This window comes from Stigmatopora argus, chromosome 22, assembly GCF_051989625.1.
Source record: "Stigmatopora argus isolate UIUO_Sarg chromosome 22, RoL_Sarg_1.0, whole genome shotgun sequence".
NCBI classification, from domain to species: Eukaryota; Metazoa; Chordata; class Actinopteri; order Syngnathiformes; family Syngnathidae; genus Stigmatopora; species Stigmatopora argus.
Genome location: NC_135408.1, coordinates 9629173 through 9645698, shown reverse-complemented (window position 1 = coordinate 9645698; position 16526 = coordinate 9629173). Strand labels below are relative to the sequence as shown.

At 38.3% G+C, this 16526-nt stretch overlaps 2 protein-coding genes across 3 annotated transcripts in view; one reads left to right on the top strand and one right to left on the bottom strand.

Moving 5' to 3' along the window:
* gabra3 (gamma-aminobutyric acid type A receptor subunit alpha3) overlaps window positions 1–10824 on the top strand; it is a 41884-nt gene extending 31060 nt beyond the window's left edge. Inside the window, exons 5-11 of one of the 2 annotated variants that reach the window (XM_077591547.1) lie at window positions 2575–2795; window positions 3388–3470; window positions 3806–3949; window positions 4555–4707; window positions 5269–5474; window positions 10225–10263; window positions 10403–10824. In XM_077591547.1, coding sequence (XP_077447673.1) covers window positions 2575–2795; window positions 3388–3470; window positions 3806–3949; window positions 4555–4707; window positions 5269–5474; window positions 10225–10263; window positions 10403–10726 — 1170 coding nt within the window. In that variant the 3' untranslated portion in view covers window positions 10727–10824. The remainder of the gene's footprint in view (window positions 1–2574; window positions 2796–3387; window positions 3471–3805; window positions 3950–4554; window positions 4708–5268; window positions 5475–10224; window positions 10264–10402) is intronic. The other variant, XM_077591548.1, reaches the window with a different exon arrangement.
* Window positions 1–16526, bottom strand: part of gabrb4 (gamma-aminobutyric acid type A receptor subunit beta4) — a 105456-nt gene that overhangs the window by 87700 nt on the left and 1230 nt on the right. Inside the window, exons 2-3 of the mRNA XM_077591544.1 lie at window positions 7399–7520; window positions 3027–3113 (exon numbers count right to left, since the gene is read on the bottom strand). The gene's annotated coding sequence lies outside the window, so the exon portion shown is untranslated. The remainder of the gene's footprint in view (window positions 1–3026; window positions 3114–7398; window positions 7521–16526) is intronic.

Here is a 16526-nt window from a genome sequence, read left to right as displayed (position 1 = left end):
TTTATAAATGGATTAAAAGAACTAGATTAAAAGCCCTGAATATTCAGTTTTTTACAGATCTAAAACAATGTTTATTTTCGTTTTTTATATATTTTTAGATTTTACAAAATGATTTTTGCACTAAAAACAGAAAAAAAATGGTTAAAAAATTACAATTATTGATTTAAAAAGGGGGAAAATCAGGAAATTTAATATACATCTATACTCTTCATTTTAATTTGATCCTAAAATAGAAAGTCGCCACTCATGATTTACTTTCCCGGGCCACACAAAATGATGCGGCGGGCCAGATTTGGCCCCCGGGCCGCCACTTTGACACGCGTGATATAGAGCATCTTTTTTTACGCAAATGTTGCTAATAAAGCCGAAAGACATGTTTTCTGAAAAGAAACAGATTTACCGTGAGAACGCCTATCTTTTCTTCACAACCCCGCATTGATAGAACATACACTATTATGTAAAAATATGTATAAATGCGAGAGGAAAAGCCGAAATTGAGCGGCAGGCTAAAGGGAATGTGTTTTATGAGGTTGTCCCACTTCTTGAGTGAGAATTGAATTGAATAGAATAGAATGGGGGGAGAAAAAGGAAAAACTGGCAGATTTTGAAGCCTCTGAGCAAAATAGTCGAGCAAGGAGGAAGCGCAAGTGAGACGGTTGAAAGGGTGACTCAACTTTTACAAAGGCGCACATTTACCAGCATTTAACGATGTGATAATTACAGAAAGTCAGTCTGAGTGCATCCTCCGTAAAGTCCTTATGAAGTGCCTAACTTATTTTTTTTAAAGAATAAGATGTACTGGGACAAGTAATTGATAACGTTTACAAATTCAACATAAAGTATTTCACCTAGTGGATCGGCTTAAATATGAGAATGCCCTCAAACCCAGAATTCATGTATTATAATTCATCTAAGCTCTGAAAAAAAATAAACTCAAGTCATCATAACTGGTCCGGTGCAATCCTTCCAATAAGCCAGGCTAAGCTCTGATAAAATTTGTTCCCAGCGACTCTAGATGGGAAATAGTGAGGACTAGAAAAAAAACATTCAAGAAATCAATTGTGTCTCGTCTTCCAAAAGGCAGGCATGGTTTAATCTGTGTAGTACAAAATATTATTTGGATTTTGTTTTTGTTTTTTTAGAGGAATCATTAATACAACGGCCGTCTGGTGTCAATACGTATTCATCTGTACTTGTTTGCCTGCTACCATCACTTTGTTTATGGTGAGAAAACAATATATTTCTAATCTGCTGTGATTTGCATAATAGCAGATGGATTACTTTGACTTTTTCATGGCTATTCGTGAAACTTCAAATAAACAATAACACGTCAGAGTTTAGTGTCAACAGGTTTCGTGTTTTTTACTTTTTTAGTTCCTGCTTTGTCTTTGATTTTAAGTTAGGGACATCAGTTTGCATCCAATTCTGACCGGTTAGAGACGCCATTTTGAGTGGAGGCTTTGCAACCCCCATGCTGAGGATGATGGCCTTGTTTTCAAGCCACTTGGAAATAATAATAATTACCCGTTTTCCTCTAAGGAGCACTAAATTCCACATCACTGCTCACCAAGAAGCCTTTGAAAGCCACCGAAAACGTCAAATTATCGATCACACACACACGAGTCTGCACAGCTGCTATACGCCACTAATGAGCAGGTCTGGCTCCAGGGCACTAAATCCTTCAGATGGTACTTGAACTACTGCACATCTCTTTTGCAGGCCTTCATTTTACCTTATTGTTTGCTTGGGAACAATTTACCGACATATTTCATGTCTTCATAATTTGTCTTGAAGCACCTTGGAATCACCACCTTGGCGTCAAACCTCGTTGACGTGCTTTATTCTTAGGGATTTATAGGCTATTTAAGCAGACAAATCTGAAAGTAACCGCACCAGAACAATATAGGAAGACGCCGTATTAGTTTCAGAGGGGATTTCAAACTACTCCCGGCTCAGCCTGCGCTATATCTCCAAGCGGTTTGAGTGGAACTGTGTCGTGTGGTGAAACGTGTAGCTCACCAATGAGATTAGACTCCCCCCATTTCCCAAAAAACTAGTATAGCCTTTTCCCCCCCTGTTCCTATAATCTCCTCTTTCCCCTCAAAATGTGCAAAGCTATGGCTTTCTTGTGCAACAATGAAATATAAATCTCGTCAAGGTGCGACAGTTTATTTCTCGGCTCGAAATAAACTGCTGCAGCACCCTACGGGCTGAAGGCTGTTGGCGCATTCCCTCTACTGGCTAACTTGTAGCCTACAGGCAACACATGGACGCCCAATCTATTTGAACTGGGAGGGTCAATGGCTGTGCACTAGTGAGAAAGCATTCATTAAATGAAACGGTGCCGTGATCAGCGGCAATAACTTACCGTCAACTAATAAAGTGCAGTAAAATCATGAATGCATGTTTTTGTACAAGATATTAGAACAAAGATTATCTCTACATTTATTGAAGTGGGAAAAACTAGTGCCACATTTTACTTTTGCGCTTAAAGAAAAGATCACAGTTGCAATTTTCGCACTTCTACGATGGTTTTTTATTGTGGTTAACCTTTGACCTCTCCTCCTCCCGCAGGAGTACACCATCGATGTATTTTTCCGCCAGAGTTGGAGAGACGAGAGACTGAAATTTGACGGGCCCATGCAGGTGTTAGCCCTCAACAACCTCCTAGCTAGTAAAATCTGGACGCCTGACACATTTTTCCACAACGGGAAGAAATCCGTAGCTCACAACATGACGACTCCAAACAAACTTCTCCGACTAGTTGACAACGGGACGCTTCTCTACACTATGAGGTAAAACGAGTGCATTATTGACGTAGGCCGAGACAGTATATAATCCTAATATATCAAATCTTGATTCATAATGACACTTTTTTTAACCAAACCATTGACTTGTGATTACAATCCTTTTAACTCATTGGCTGCCATGTGAATATAAATATATTACAATATCCTAATACTTCTGGTTCAATGTGTTGCTTGTAGCTTTTAAAAATAAAACCTGTTAAAAGCCAAATGTCTTACCTGATTCCGCCAGTCCTCGGTTTACCAAATGAAAGTGGAAGATTTTCAAGGTGATTCTTGTATCATTTGATTTTTCTGAAATCAGCCCTGGAAAGAAAACAATTGGATATTGCTGAATTAATATAATCTGAATCATAAAATAAAATATTTTTTATCCACCCCAACTAGGATACAGTTTAAGTTCAATTTTTCTATATCGATGGCTTTTTTTTTTTTTTTAAGTCAAATAAAAAAGTGACTGAAAAAATACATAGTGTCTTGACTCACATTTTGCCTAGTGTCACATCTAACTGTTTTTCTTCCATTTGACCCCTGGCGACCTCTCTCTCCCTGCCACCACTCTCATCCATCGCCCTACAAGGTTGACCATTCATGCCGAATGCCCCATGCACCTGGAGGATTTCCCCATGGATGCGCATGCCTGTCCCCTGAAATTTGGAAGCTGTAAGTCACCCCCACAAGGCGCGTTATCATTACACAGTCACCTTAGCCTTTAAGGGTATTTTCAAATGACTCTTTCTAAACAAACAACCCCCCCGCCCCCACACAAGATTGCATTGCGTGTGTTTTTAAAGGACAGAAAAAAAGACTGAGTGCTACACTAAATATCAAGATCATTTTAGCATTTTGACACTACTGTCCTTCCGTCCTTTGGATTTCACGAATAGAATATTGACATGTCAAGACTTGTGATTCAAGAACGATCACTATAGACATGATTTTATGGCTTCTAATCTATGTTCTTCTTCATCCATGTTTGTCGCCTCCTACTTCCCCAGATGCATACACCAACAATGAGGTGATTTATCTCTGGACTCAGGAAGATGAGCGGTCCGTTTCAGTAGCAGAGGATGGTTCCAGGCTCAACCAGTATGATCTACTGGGGCACGTTATTGGCAAAGAAACCATAAGTTCCAGTACAGGTACAGTGCAGTCCTGATGTCGTTGTCTAGAGCTCTTTTGGCATTCGGTCAACTTGGATGGCCGGATAAAAAGACTGTAATATGTGAAAAGTTTTCCTTCTTTAAAAGTGGAAGCTGTTTACTCTTCGTGGCTCTCAGGAGGAGAGTCTCAGGTCAAGGATATGTGGCAGGTTTCACAAAACTCAGGGCGAAAGCACTTTCCTGCAGTGTCCTCTGGGCTATCTTTCCGATAAGCAAAAAGTGTGTTGTGTGTAGTTAGAAACTCTAGTGAGAACACTGTGATTATCTTCCTTCTTCTTCTGTTGCGTATTATGAAGGACAGTTACGCCTATTGAAAGAAATTGTTAAGCGATTTTTTAATGCATTGCAAAGGCCATGCAATCATTTGGCCTTATTATAAGGCTTTTAACGAAAGCGAGTTCTAGGAACTGAAAGGAAAAAATAGGGATGTCAAAACGTGATGACAACCGTGACATGAATGAACATACGGTGTTGTAGTTAAATATGTATAAATGTTCCCGCATTCATTAATTTGAACAGTCAGCCTGTTTTTACATATGGCAACTGATGAATCCTTTCTTTTTTTTTCTGTCGTCTTCTCTTAGGGGAATATGTAGTGATGACAACATATTTCCATTTGAAAAGAAAAATTGGATATTTTGTGATTCAAACCTATCTTCCCTGCATCATGACAGTCATACTGTCCCAGGTGTCCTTCTGGTTAAACAGAGAATCGGTTCCCGCACGTACCGTATTTGGTGAGTGCCATTTAGTTTGGGGGGTTTTTAAGCATCCTAGAATGCACTAAATAATAACTGAGGTCTAAAGAACCAGTCTGGGTGAATGGAAGGTTTCAAAGTTAAGGAAAAATTTGAAAAAATGTGCAAGAGTTGATTTCATTCAATACACAGCATTGATTTATTTCTATTGGCATATGGGGTAATCATTAGAAAATTTGACATTTAAGACCCTCTAACCCAAAATGACTATTTTTGGTTATTTAAAAATATATAGATACACTTTTTAAAATGACATTAAGCCCTTTAAATGAAAGTGAATCCAAATCAAAATACACTCGTTATGCCTCGATTAGCATCGATTTCTTTGCCGTCAGTTTTGACGACAAAGCTACCAAATTTAGGGCAAATGACTAAAAAACTAAAAACAAATGCGTTGTTACTATGACCAAACTTGTAATCAGATTCAAATGACTTCTCTCAGAGCGTAATGTCATTAAGTGCCGTTGACGATGACGCTATTGGGCATCTATCACCGCCAATGAATAAGCCTGTGGTGATATTTTCTGATTCTATTCCCAGGGGTCACCACTGTCCTCACCATGACGACCTTAAGCATCAGCGCCCGCAACTCCCTCCCCAAAGTTGCCTACGCTACAGCCATGGACTGGTTCATGGCGGTGTGCTATGCCTTTGTCTTCTCTGCATTGATTGAGTTTGCCACAGTCAACTACTTCACCAAGCGCAGCTGGGCCTGGGATGGCAAAAAAGAGGGCATGGAAGTCAGGGTGAGTGATCCTCTTAAAAATGGATGTGATAGTAGACTGAATTTAGCTCTCTGGTTATCCGCTTTAACCTCACCTCAACTTCTACCATCTTTTACATTGGTGTTTTTGTTGATTAAATGTTGACCAGACTATTAGGTTGTGTTCAAAAAGTTTGTCTTAAATATATTTTTCTCTCCCATTTTGAGCTGTCAAGCCCCAAATACAGAGTAAAAAAAAATATTTCTTGAAATAATCGGGTTTCTAGAATTGCCAGAAGTTGTTAGGTTTCCTTTTAGGCAAACAATAAAATAAAAAATAAAAAATCTCCAATCACAGAAATGATGTATCACCCAGACCTACTGGTGGACTGAACTTGGAATTCCTGAGTCACCAATCTAAAGTAACCCAGGCAGTTCTTTAAAATAGTTTTTAATTATTCAGTAACAGCTAAATAAAACAAGGGCAGTGGGGTTGTACATGGAGAAAAGAAAGGGAGGTAAATTCCCAAAGACGCTAGCCCCAATCTAGGCTTGCGGCATATGTTCAAGCCCCATTTTAGTCAGTGTAAACCCATTCTGTCAAGATGAGACAGCATCTTGCAGTATAGCATGCTCATTAAAAAAAACGGTACACTGAGTAAAAAAGTGAGTGTATCAGGAGACCAATTTTCCTTTCACTGTATATCATAGCTCAGAAATGTGCCAATATCTTATGTTCTTTTGTGTGTTTATGAGCAGAAAAGAAGGTACATGTAATTGGATCATTCCAAGAAAAGTTCAAATAAAAATGAGTCTAGTAGAGTGTAAAGACATTAAGGGGGAAGGCAATAATCTTATGAAATAATGTCAGTTTTAAAAAGATACGGCAGAGATCGAGCATCAGGGTGTGGAGACATTTTCTTGCCTGTTTTATGTTTTTTGTGATGCTTTGTTTTATTAGTCTACGCCACAGGTGTCAAAGTGGCGGCCCAGGGGCCAAATCTGGCCCGCAGCATCATTTTGTGCGGCCCGAGAAAGTAAATCATGAGTGCCGACTTTCTGTTTTAATCAATAATTGTCATTTTTTAATCAATTATTTCTGTGTTTTTAGTTCAAAAATCATTTTTTAAAATCTAAAAATATATTTTAAAAAAAGCTAAAATATACATTGTTTTAGATCTATTAAAAAATGAACATTCAGGGCTTTTAATCCAGTTCTTTTGATCCATTTATATAAAAAAAATATCTAAATATTATATCTAAAATGGTCCGGCCCACATAAAATCGAGTTGACGTTAATGCAGCCCGCGAACCAACCAGAGTCTGACACCCTTGGTCTACGCTCTTTGTGACTATCTAGTTTGGCCAACTGCGGCCTATTGCCCGCTTTTTCATTGCCTCGCCGCAAATTATGAAAATCTCATTGACTACGGCCCGCAGAAGAAGCTTAAATTCGGCTCACGTGTTGTTGCACTTCTCTGATCGAACACGAGATGGCGGTATTACTTTAAACGGTCCCTCTCGACTCACAGGCTCAAAGTGTGTCAACACGTATATTATATTTTGTCTTCCATTCATAATATAACATATCAGAAATCCAATGGGATATGTTGAGCTATCTTGGCTGTGATTTTCTTGCCTATTGTTTCTGTTCTTGGAACATTTTCTCTTTGTTCAGCAGTTTGTTTTGCTTAAACGACTCCCTTTCCCCCTTTCTTCTCAAAAAGATACAAATAAAAAACAGTGGGGGATGAGGCTGGAAGGGAAACATATACTGTCCTCAGAAGCCAACGGAACCAAACGATGAGTGCATTTCCCGCAGGCTCTTTCTTTTTTGGGTCTGATATGGCGAGCCGTAGTCGAGTCAGCGTGTACTCATTTACTTTAGAGGTTACACAGCGTCAGTGGCATGTAATTCCCTCTGGTTGGCTAAACAATCTGTTTAACCACCGGGCTAATGAGCTCACCTCAAAACAGCTGTCGGTAGAATATGGCGAGTACGGAAGCCCGCGAAATCTTTGGCAATTCTTCGCCAATCCCAGTCAAAATGAATTGGATGTCATGGTAGCCAAGGCGATAAATGAGGGCCCTGTAAAAGTAAAAAAAAAATAGATCAAATTAATGCAGGATTAGGCTGGGGGGGAAAAACGTGCAGGTCTAGTAGCTGTACTTTTCATCTACCAGATTTCCAGTTGCCTAAAATATACCAAATTAATGACATGCTCTATCTCACACTTGCATAAAATGACTTGAGGCTATCAAATAAGTCAACATGTCATCTTAAATCATAAATTAGGATAGAATATCTTTCACAAGACACAAACCAACACTCGCACACAGTGGTTTCACACAGACGGCAAGTGGCACAATCACCCCCGGGATGGTTAATCACCACAAAAGAATCTGACATTTGCAGATGAAAATGCTTTGACTTTACTGTATGCGGCCAAGGACAGCCAGATTTAAAAAAAAAAAAAAAATAAATAAGTGTATTAGAATCTTTGTCAGAAAATATTTAGACTGCGGTTTTCATAATAGGCTTGTATCAAACGTGCTCACCGAATCAATTTGTCGATTTTTTTTGGTGTTATGAGATTTATTTTGCTGTCATATTAACAGATGGATTAAATTATACAAATTAGATCATAAAACACCAAATTTGGAGAAGCAGAAAAGGACCGATGGCTACGAGTTAACCGGGCAAAGAGGATTTCTATTGTCATTTAGACTTGCAGGTACTCTATATACTGTACCATTAAGGTCATATACCCTATTAGAGTAGCCGTTTGCTTTGTTGCTGAGTAAGCCATCCACACAATGATATACAAAATAAGACTTTCAGTGTAGAGGGCTCAATGTTCTGGAAAAGACATTGGTTATTTAGAGGGCACTGGTGTGTGGAGTTACTTTATTGTATTTCGTCTTCTTCAGTTTAAAAAAAATAAAAATACAATGGAAATCTGTAGGGAAAATAACTGGTCGTCATTCTCATCGTGTTTTAACCATTTAAAATGTCCGCTGGGTGGTTTACATCACCAGAGGACTGTTTAGAATGGATGCCTATAGCTGGGTCAACGTTGTAAACAACATGGCCTCATCCCAGTGGGACAGTCGTTAATTTAACAACAAAGACAAATTTTCCACAGTAAGCAAAGGACAACAATAGAGGATGTCAAGCATCGTTAATTACATCAGGCAATTCTCTATTGACCAATAAATTGCCGGCGTTGTGTTAAGCACCACCCTTGAGCTCACTTTGTGAAAAAGCGATTGCATTACTGTTTTTTTCAGTTGAATTGCAGATTTGTAAATGTGTCTAAAACTGCACTGCCTGATGGCAATGTTCATTTTAACACATGCTGGCAAAATTGTGTTTTATTGTAGCTTTTTTTAGTATGTGCCAAGTGTTACAAAAATATTTATCGAAGAGAACGGATAATAAAGTGATTCACCATTAAGCATCCGGCAACGGAAACAGGGGACATTAATTATGCTAATTAAATAGATGGAGTGACGGAAGGCGGAAGGAAAGAAAAAATGAAGTTGAAAAAAGTAGAGCAAAAATGAAAACTGTGGCCTCAAAGTAGACATGGAAATACTGAAACACAAATATACTGTAGACAAAGTTGTGTTCTTTTAGATCATATGTGTCAAAGTGGCGGCCCGGGGGCCAAATCTGGCCCGCCGCATCATTTTGTGTGGCCCGGGAAAGTAAATCATGAGTGCCGACTTTCTGTTTTAGGATCAAATTAAAATGGAGTATAGATGTATATTAAATTTCCTGATTTTCCCCCTTTTAAAATCAATAATTGTAATTTTTTTAATCAGTGTTTTTAGTTCAAAAATCATTTTGTAAAATCTAAGAATATATTTTAAAAAAGCTAAAATATACATTGTTTTAGATCTATTAAAAACTGAATATTCAGGGCTTTTAATCCAGTTCTTTTAATCCATTTATTTAAAAAAATCTAAATATTATATCTTAAATGGTCCGGCCCACATGAAATCAAGTTGACATTAAAGCGGCCCGCGAACCAACCCGAGTCTGACACCCCTGTTTTAGATTGTAAATGCTAGGCTTGGAAGACAACACTAATGAACGAATGTTGGTTGAAAAAGAAATTAAAGCAAGGCCATATTTACACAGTGCACGTGCACAAAAAGTACAACAACTTGCGCGGTGATCCATCTTGTTGCCCTACTTGTTCTCCCACATGTTCTTTGTGTGTTGCCCATTTTAAGACTGTCGGGATTATGAAATCATCCCGTGCTAGCATTCGGTAAATAAGAGAATCCCTGTGCAAATTCAACATGACAGTCTGAAGCGTTCTTCCAACAGAGAGCGCCTTAATGGTTTCTGAGCTGTAAGATGGTGGCTTCTTCTCAACTTTGTATCATATCGCTCGTGCTATGTTGTTTTATTTTTTTAACCGTCAGTTATTTTGCCTGAAGAAGCCTAACTTCTGGCATTGATTTGTTGGACATGACTCCAGGCAATGCTATTTTTCCTTTTTTTTTCTTCCTCAAATCACGCTCCATGCGGACAGCAATTTTCCACACGAGGGATGCAAACTTTATTTATTTTTCCTGAATTTCAGCACATTTGAAAACATTTCACTGCTGAATATAGGAGTCATGCCCACTTTTTTTTCCCTGCAATCAAAACGTGTATGATGCAGATGGTGTCAAAAATGTACAAGCAAGAAAGTGATGAATGGAGCATGTAAGTTGGGTGTTTTTTTTTTTTTTTAAATAATTGGTAAACTTTTTTTCTTTTCTACTTTTCTTTTCAGGAACCGTTTCAGGCTAACATGGCCAGGATTAACGATATGGTTAGGCTTTTGTTTTGCTCTTGTGTGTGTCGTGTCTCGTGGTGTTGCTTCTATTTCCTCTTTATGAGTTCAAATGGAAGTATTGTGGAGTCTGCTGCGTTTTCTCCTCACGACCTTTGCTGCCTTCTCTTCTTTTCAGAGAAGAGAATCGGCAACTCTCTCCAAAAAGGCCAACAACACGTTCAACATTGTGGGAACGACCTACGCCATCAACGTGGCGAAGGACCAAGGTTTAACCACCATTTCTAAGAGCGCCGGCACGGTGCCGTCCGTCAAACATTCGTATCTTCATAAAATGGATGACCCCTACACAGAAGCCAAGAAGTCGTACAACCGAGTCAGCAAAGTGGACAAGATATCGCGCATCATTTTCCCCATCCTTTTCTTCATCTTCAACTTGGGCTACTGGGCCACATATGTCAATAGAAAGCCCGCCATCATCGAGGCAAACAACCTCAATTGAATTGGGATCAAAAAGTCACTCTTAAGCTGGTTTATCAAAAGAAGGATTGACAGGTTCGCCGGAGGCCGTAAAAAACATCTTTTCGTGTGTGTGCCTTCGCGTGTGTGGGTGGGTGTGTCGATACAGTGGTACCTTGGTTTTCCAGTGTATTTTCAGGTAGGAGCGTTTCACTCGCAGACGTTTCCGTCCATTCCAAATGACTTTGTTGATAGCTAACGTCCAATCCTTTTGAACTGGGTACTGCGACTCAGTTCAAATGTATTGGACACCAACTTTGTGGATGGCAGCCAATGACTTGATTTTTTTTCTTTTTTTTTTATTATTTAAACTGTGCTATTTCTCTTTCATAACATGGACTATGTGAAGCATTAATGGCAATGCAATTTATTTCAATAGGGGAAAGGAGTATACAATATGTATATACAATACAGACTATATCGTATATCTAGTAACGAGTTTGGTCACCGTCAAGGTACCATTGTGTGTACAGTACACATCATTTAGGATTAGTGTTGCACTGATACTAAAAATGGCTCCGTCCATATTGGCGAGTGGCATTAAAAACTCGCTGATACTGCGCAACATGTACATTGGCTACTTCAAATGGATTGGATGTCAAACGCTGTCGAAGACAAACAATGATTGGAGCTTTGTCTGACCAAGCCAAAGTAGCAATGACTTCACATTCGAGTAATCAGTAATTTAGTATTTAAAGAAAAAAAAGAGCTCCCCCCCCCCAAAAGCACATGGAATCAGAATCTGTATCGCCGAAAAATGGCAACGGTACAACTCTAACGTGTAAATTTCCAACATTTAATTTCAAGTGACCCAACATGAGAACTGCCTTTCCAAAGATAATATTGCTATAGAGGAGCTGGTTATTAATGTAGTAATAGAGCAAGCTGAAATCATGATAGTACCATTTCTGAGACCTTCCCACAAAAATATGTGAACTAAAATATTAAAATGAGCCCATAACGAACTCTGACAGTGTCAGTTAAAAATTGACCCAATTACCTCCACCACTGAGCATGAAGGCTTAAAGTATTGTTTTGAATCCTAATTCTTGATAAATCATTTGAATCGTTACAACAACAACAAAAATCAATCAGCTTTTATCTGGAGTGGGCTAAAAACATGAAAATATGAAGACTCTGGTTGAGAATAAGCATGCATGCCTTGAATTAGGTTTGGCTGCAATGGTGTAGTCGAGTAAAGAAGTCATGCAAACCTCTGATTATCATTGTAAAGGCAGAATTATTGTGTGATCACGAGAGATTATGAAATGACATTCCTATGCGCGCGTGTATGAGAGTGATCATGCGTGGACCTGCTTATGTTACGATAATTTTTCTCACTCACATTTCCTGAGAATAGCCCCTTTACACAAATCACCAGTATACTCATAGCGTTACACCACGTTTCCAACGAAATAAAAGCTTGTCAGAATTTTGCTCCAATCGGCCAAAAAAAAATGGTAATAACCACCCCATATTTGCTGCAGTTATGCATTTGTGGAAATATTTTACAACTCCACTCATGCATTTGAAGTGCTCCACTGCTGTGGCTACACACTTCTTTGTTTTTGTTCCACAAAGTAGTTCAAAATCATTGTCAAGGAGGTTGATAATGCTTTTTATTTATTTATTTTTGCTTCCCTTATGTACAGTAGCTCTGGCCCTGTCTCCTCTTGTGAGTAATCCATTGTTGTTGTTCTCCACCGCTTGTCTTTTTGGCAAAATAGCGAAAGTGTGCATTCGCTAGCTCTGTTTTGCAAGCATGTAGTTCAGGTTGTCATTGTCGCTTACCAGCGAAGACAGTCATTTAGAGCACGCATGCATAGACACACAGATTATGCAGGCGGGAAGACACCTAAGGAAGTGTCCTACGGTCGCTTAACCGTGGTCCGGTCGCCGGGGCCGCCCCGTATAGTTCCATAGGAACATCATTAATAATCCTCAGTGTCTGGCCTTCAGCTCAAGATGAATCTCATCAGAGCCAAGACGGTATCATCTGGAATTGCTTTCGCATCCCATGGGGCAGCCTGCGCATTTTCAAGTCCACTGGCTCTAGCTGGCTGACTATGTTTGATTAAAGACGAGCCAAGTGCCTTGGTGAACATATACAGAGAACATAAAGGGGACAAAAAGGTATTATCGCACACATACACACATCTGCAGTACACACGAGAAGGTGGTGACGCTATGTGGCGATGGTCGACATAGTGATAAGGGCATACTGTAAAATTGCTCCTCAGTGTAGAAGGCGGAGAAAATTCTTACTGTTTGATGTCACAAAAGCGATTGTCGGATCCAGCATTTATTTTATTTATTTTTTTGTATTTTTCATAGTCATAAGAAAAAGCCATCAATATCTCAGACTGACTCCCAGTTTTCAAATTGCATTTCTTCTGTATTTGTCCTTGAGATAAATTTTCTTTCCAGAGGAATAGGGTATTTTTTCATATATTTATTTGCTTTGTGGAAGGTTTCTTGTTTATTTTTGCCAAACTGCGCATTTTTTTTACTTGCGTTTTAACACATTAATGGTCTTCAGTTGTACAAGCTTTGTTTTGTAGTAGCAAAAAGTGCTCATTAACTAACCACAGTTCATTATTAATCAAGAGTCAAAATGTCATATCTTTCACAATAATGAGTATCCGAATTCTAAATATTTTTTATTTATTTGAACCAATGGCTAAAAACATGCATTTTACATCTTCAAGACAAAATATTTTTTTCATGGGATGATTCACACTCCTTTTCTATTCTATAAAAAATATATACATATTACACTGAACATTGTTTCAACCATCTTTTGAAATAATCTCCAGAAGTACATAAACCCAGAGTAAGTAAACGTTTAATGCGTGACAATCTGTACATGTTTGTCCTCACATGCCACCTAACGTAATGATATATGCACTATTACGCTAAGTAGTGCTTTGGTTCCTGTGGTTCAACCAATTTACTCATCGGTGTCCCACCGCAGACCCAAAGACACCATCAATTATTTGTGCATATGGATGTAATGTTCATTTACACCGACAAGGTTATGAAAGTGCTTTTACCCTCATTTGGAAGCATGCAGATTTTATGAGTGGGCTTTACCTGCAGCATAGTAACAAATATAATCCTTCATAAAGTTCCTAGATCACAACTTTCAGAGAATATTTCAACAGCGTCAATCTAAGAAATTGTCCAATGGTTTTGCAATCATTAGCTGGATTTATTCTATTTGGTATAGTCGTAGTATTGTGACAAGTTGCTTTGGTCTCAGCAACTCCACGGCTGCAGGGATTTTAAATTATTCGACTCGGTTATTAATTATGCATTGCGAAGGACTGAAATGAACCATTCCATCTCCATCAAGTTTCTGTCGTCTAAGTGGATCAAAAAAGATTTGGGAGTAGCGGATCTATGTATTTATTGCAAAACACTAAGATTACAATGGAACTGCATTGGCAGGATTGTTAACCATTTATTATTATGGCTGATCAATTACAGTGTTACTAAAAAAATATGCACATTTGGATCATATTTTCTGTCAACACCAGTGCTGATCTGCATTTTTTTAAATTTTATTAACACAATACAAAAAGTACCTTTACTTCTGGTGTTTCAATTGCAGGTAATGCAAGTGACAACCACCTTAAACATGTTCAAAAGTACTTCATTTATTTTAATAATCCATTATTATGCTTAGGTGAGTTTTGGTTTAGGGAAAGACTCGGCCTCATGTATTCAGATATACATTAATTTCCAAAGACAGTTAAAAAAAAGATATATTTTTAAATACATCAACTTAAAACAACCTATATGTGATTCATTGACTTTATACCCACATTAACTGTATATAACTCATTAAAGCTTATTTGAGGCTGTAACCAAAGATCCATTTACGTGCCACCTACAGTTGCTTGTAACATGAAATAGTAACTTAGATTGCAACACTAACAACATCTCATACAGTTAAAAAAATATGAGTATACCTATGATGAATTGAGCGAATGTAGTAAATATTGTGGCCAGCTATGCGATTACAACTCCGCTAGATGCAAAGGATGCAAAGTCATTTATTTGTTTTTAACTATTCCAGCAAAAGGTTGGTTACTACACCAAAAAAACTCCCTCAGCCCATTAAATCCAAGTCTAGTTACAGTCCGGGCAAACAAATCAAACCAGAAAAATGATGTCTCAATGTTAGAATAACATCTTTTGACACCCAATGGTATGTCAGAATGAAAAGATCATTTGATACAGATCCCGTTATGGGTTGGTAGATTTAAAGAACACTGTGTTTAATGTATACTGTATCTAAACTACAAAAATTGACTGATTTTTACTGCTCCAGCTTCTTCATTTGTTTTCTTTAGTAAAGCATGGTAAATGAGCTTTTTCTGCAAAATCTAGCATTGCCTTCTTCGCCATGTGCAGTATACATTTGCGTTCCTGGAGAGGACATGTCATTGGCCATGAATATATTTTTGTCACTTTAAGCTATCGATTAATACTCCTATCCAGAATTGTATGCAACCCAAGCTTGCTTTGAATATTTTTAACCAAAACGGATCCAATTTTTGGGTTTCACTGTACGTGCTACGTCATGTTTCTTCTCGCGGGGCCAGAGTTAACTATAACCGAACCACATCATCACATCAAAACACTATTAAAAGTATACTTATTCACGCTATTCCGCTTAATGGATCCATACGAGATCATCTTGAAAATCTTGATGCAATTCTAATTAATGGCTAGAGTACCATACAGAAATAGTAAAGTAAACAACAATTCTTGATAGCTGAGGAAAATGTAACTATGTGAATTTGTAGATATTGTGGAATCACTTCCAATAGTTTGTGAATATGGATATGTCATGTCGTTTATTTTTCAAACGGATACTGTCTAACATTCAGCTCTGTAACACTGCGTGTTATGGTGTTTTAACCACGTGGGCTAGATACTACTTATGAGTCTACTACTTAGGAGATCCCTCCCTACCTTGTGTGCACTTTTGATGGAAACTTAACTGTGAATTAGCAGCTGTTTGCAAGCAGAGTTGTACATGCTGTGTTCTCTCTCCTGCAATTCCACTGCATGTCTCTCTCTCTACACATTGAGCGATAAAAGACCTCCCCCAAAAAGACGGCCCCGGGACCACACTGTAGTGGATAGGGATGTCCCCATCGCGTATTTTTGCTTGTGACTCCAAATCGCCCGATTTTGATAATCTGATATCCAGGAAAAGCATGAAGTTGGAGAAAAAAAAGTTACAAATGTCTTTTGGACCACCCAATTTCAATAGAGCTATCGCAACATTATATATCATATAAAACGTGGATTTCAAACGAGCAGGAAAAAAATCACAAGTCCTTTTTTTCAGTTGTGCAGCACCAAAATAAGGTTGCAATTTTTTAAAAAATATATATTTTACATACAGCAAAATAAAACTGCGATAAATTGAGATGTTCTAGTTGTGATTTGATGGAAATTTCCTTTTTTTACTGTGAGTTTTGTTTCAAAACATTATACTTACTCATAGATCATTTTTTTTGGTGTTATCTTAACTCATGACTTGCCATAGGGAGTGATCGCATTTCACTGCCATTGACGGCAAGGGGCGTCCAATCCAATTTGACTGGGGATTGGACGCCGCTCGGTCAATAGCAGCTAAAAATGTAAACTAATAAATTGAAGACAAAAAGAATTACCATCCAATCCGATTTCCGACAGATTCCAATCCGATTTCCGATCGGGGACATCCCTAGTAGAGGGTGCTGTATTGTTGTTGGGAAGTGGCT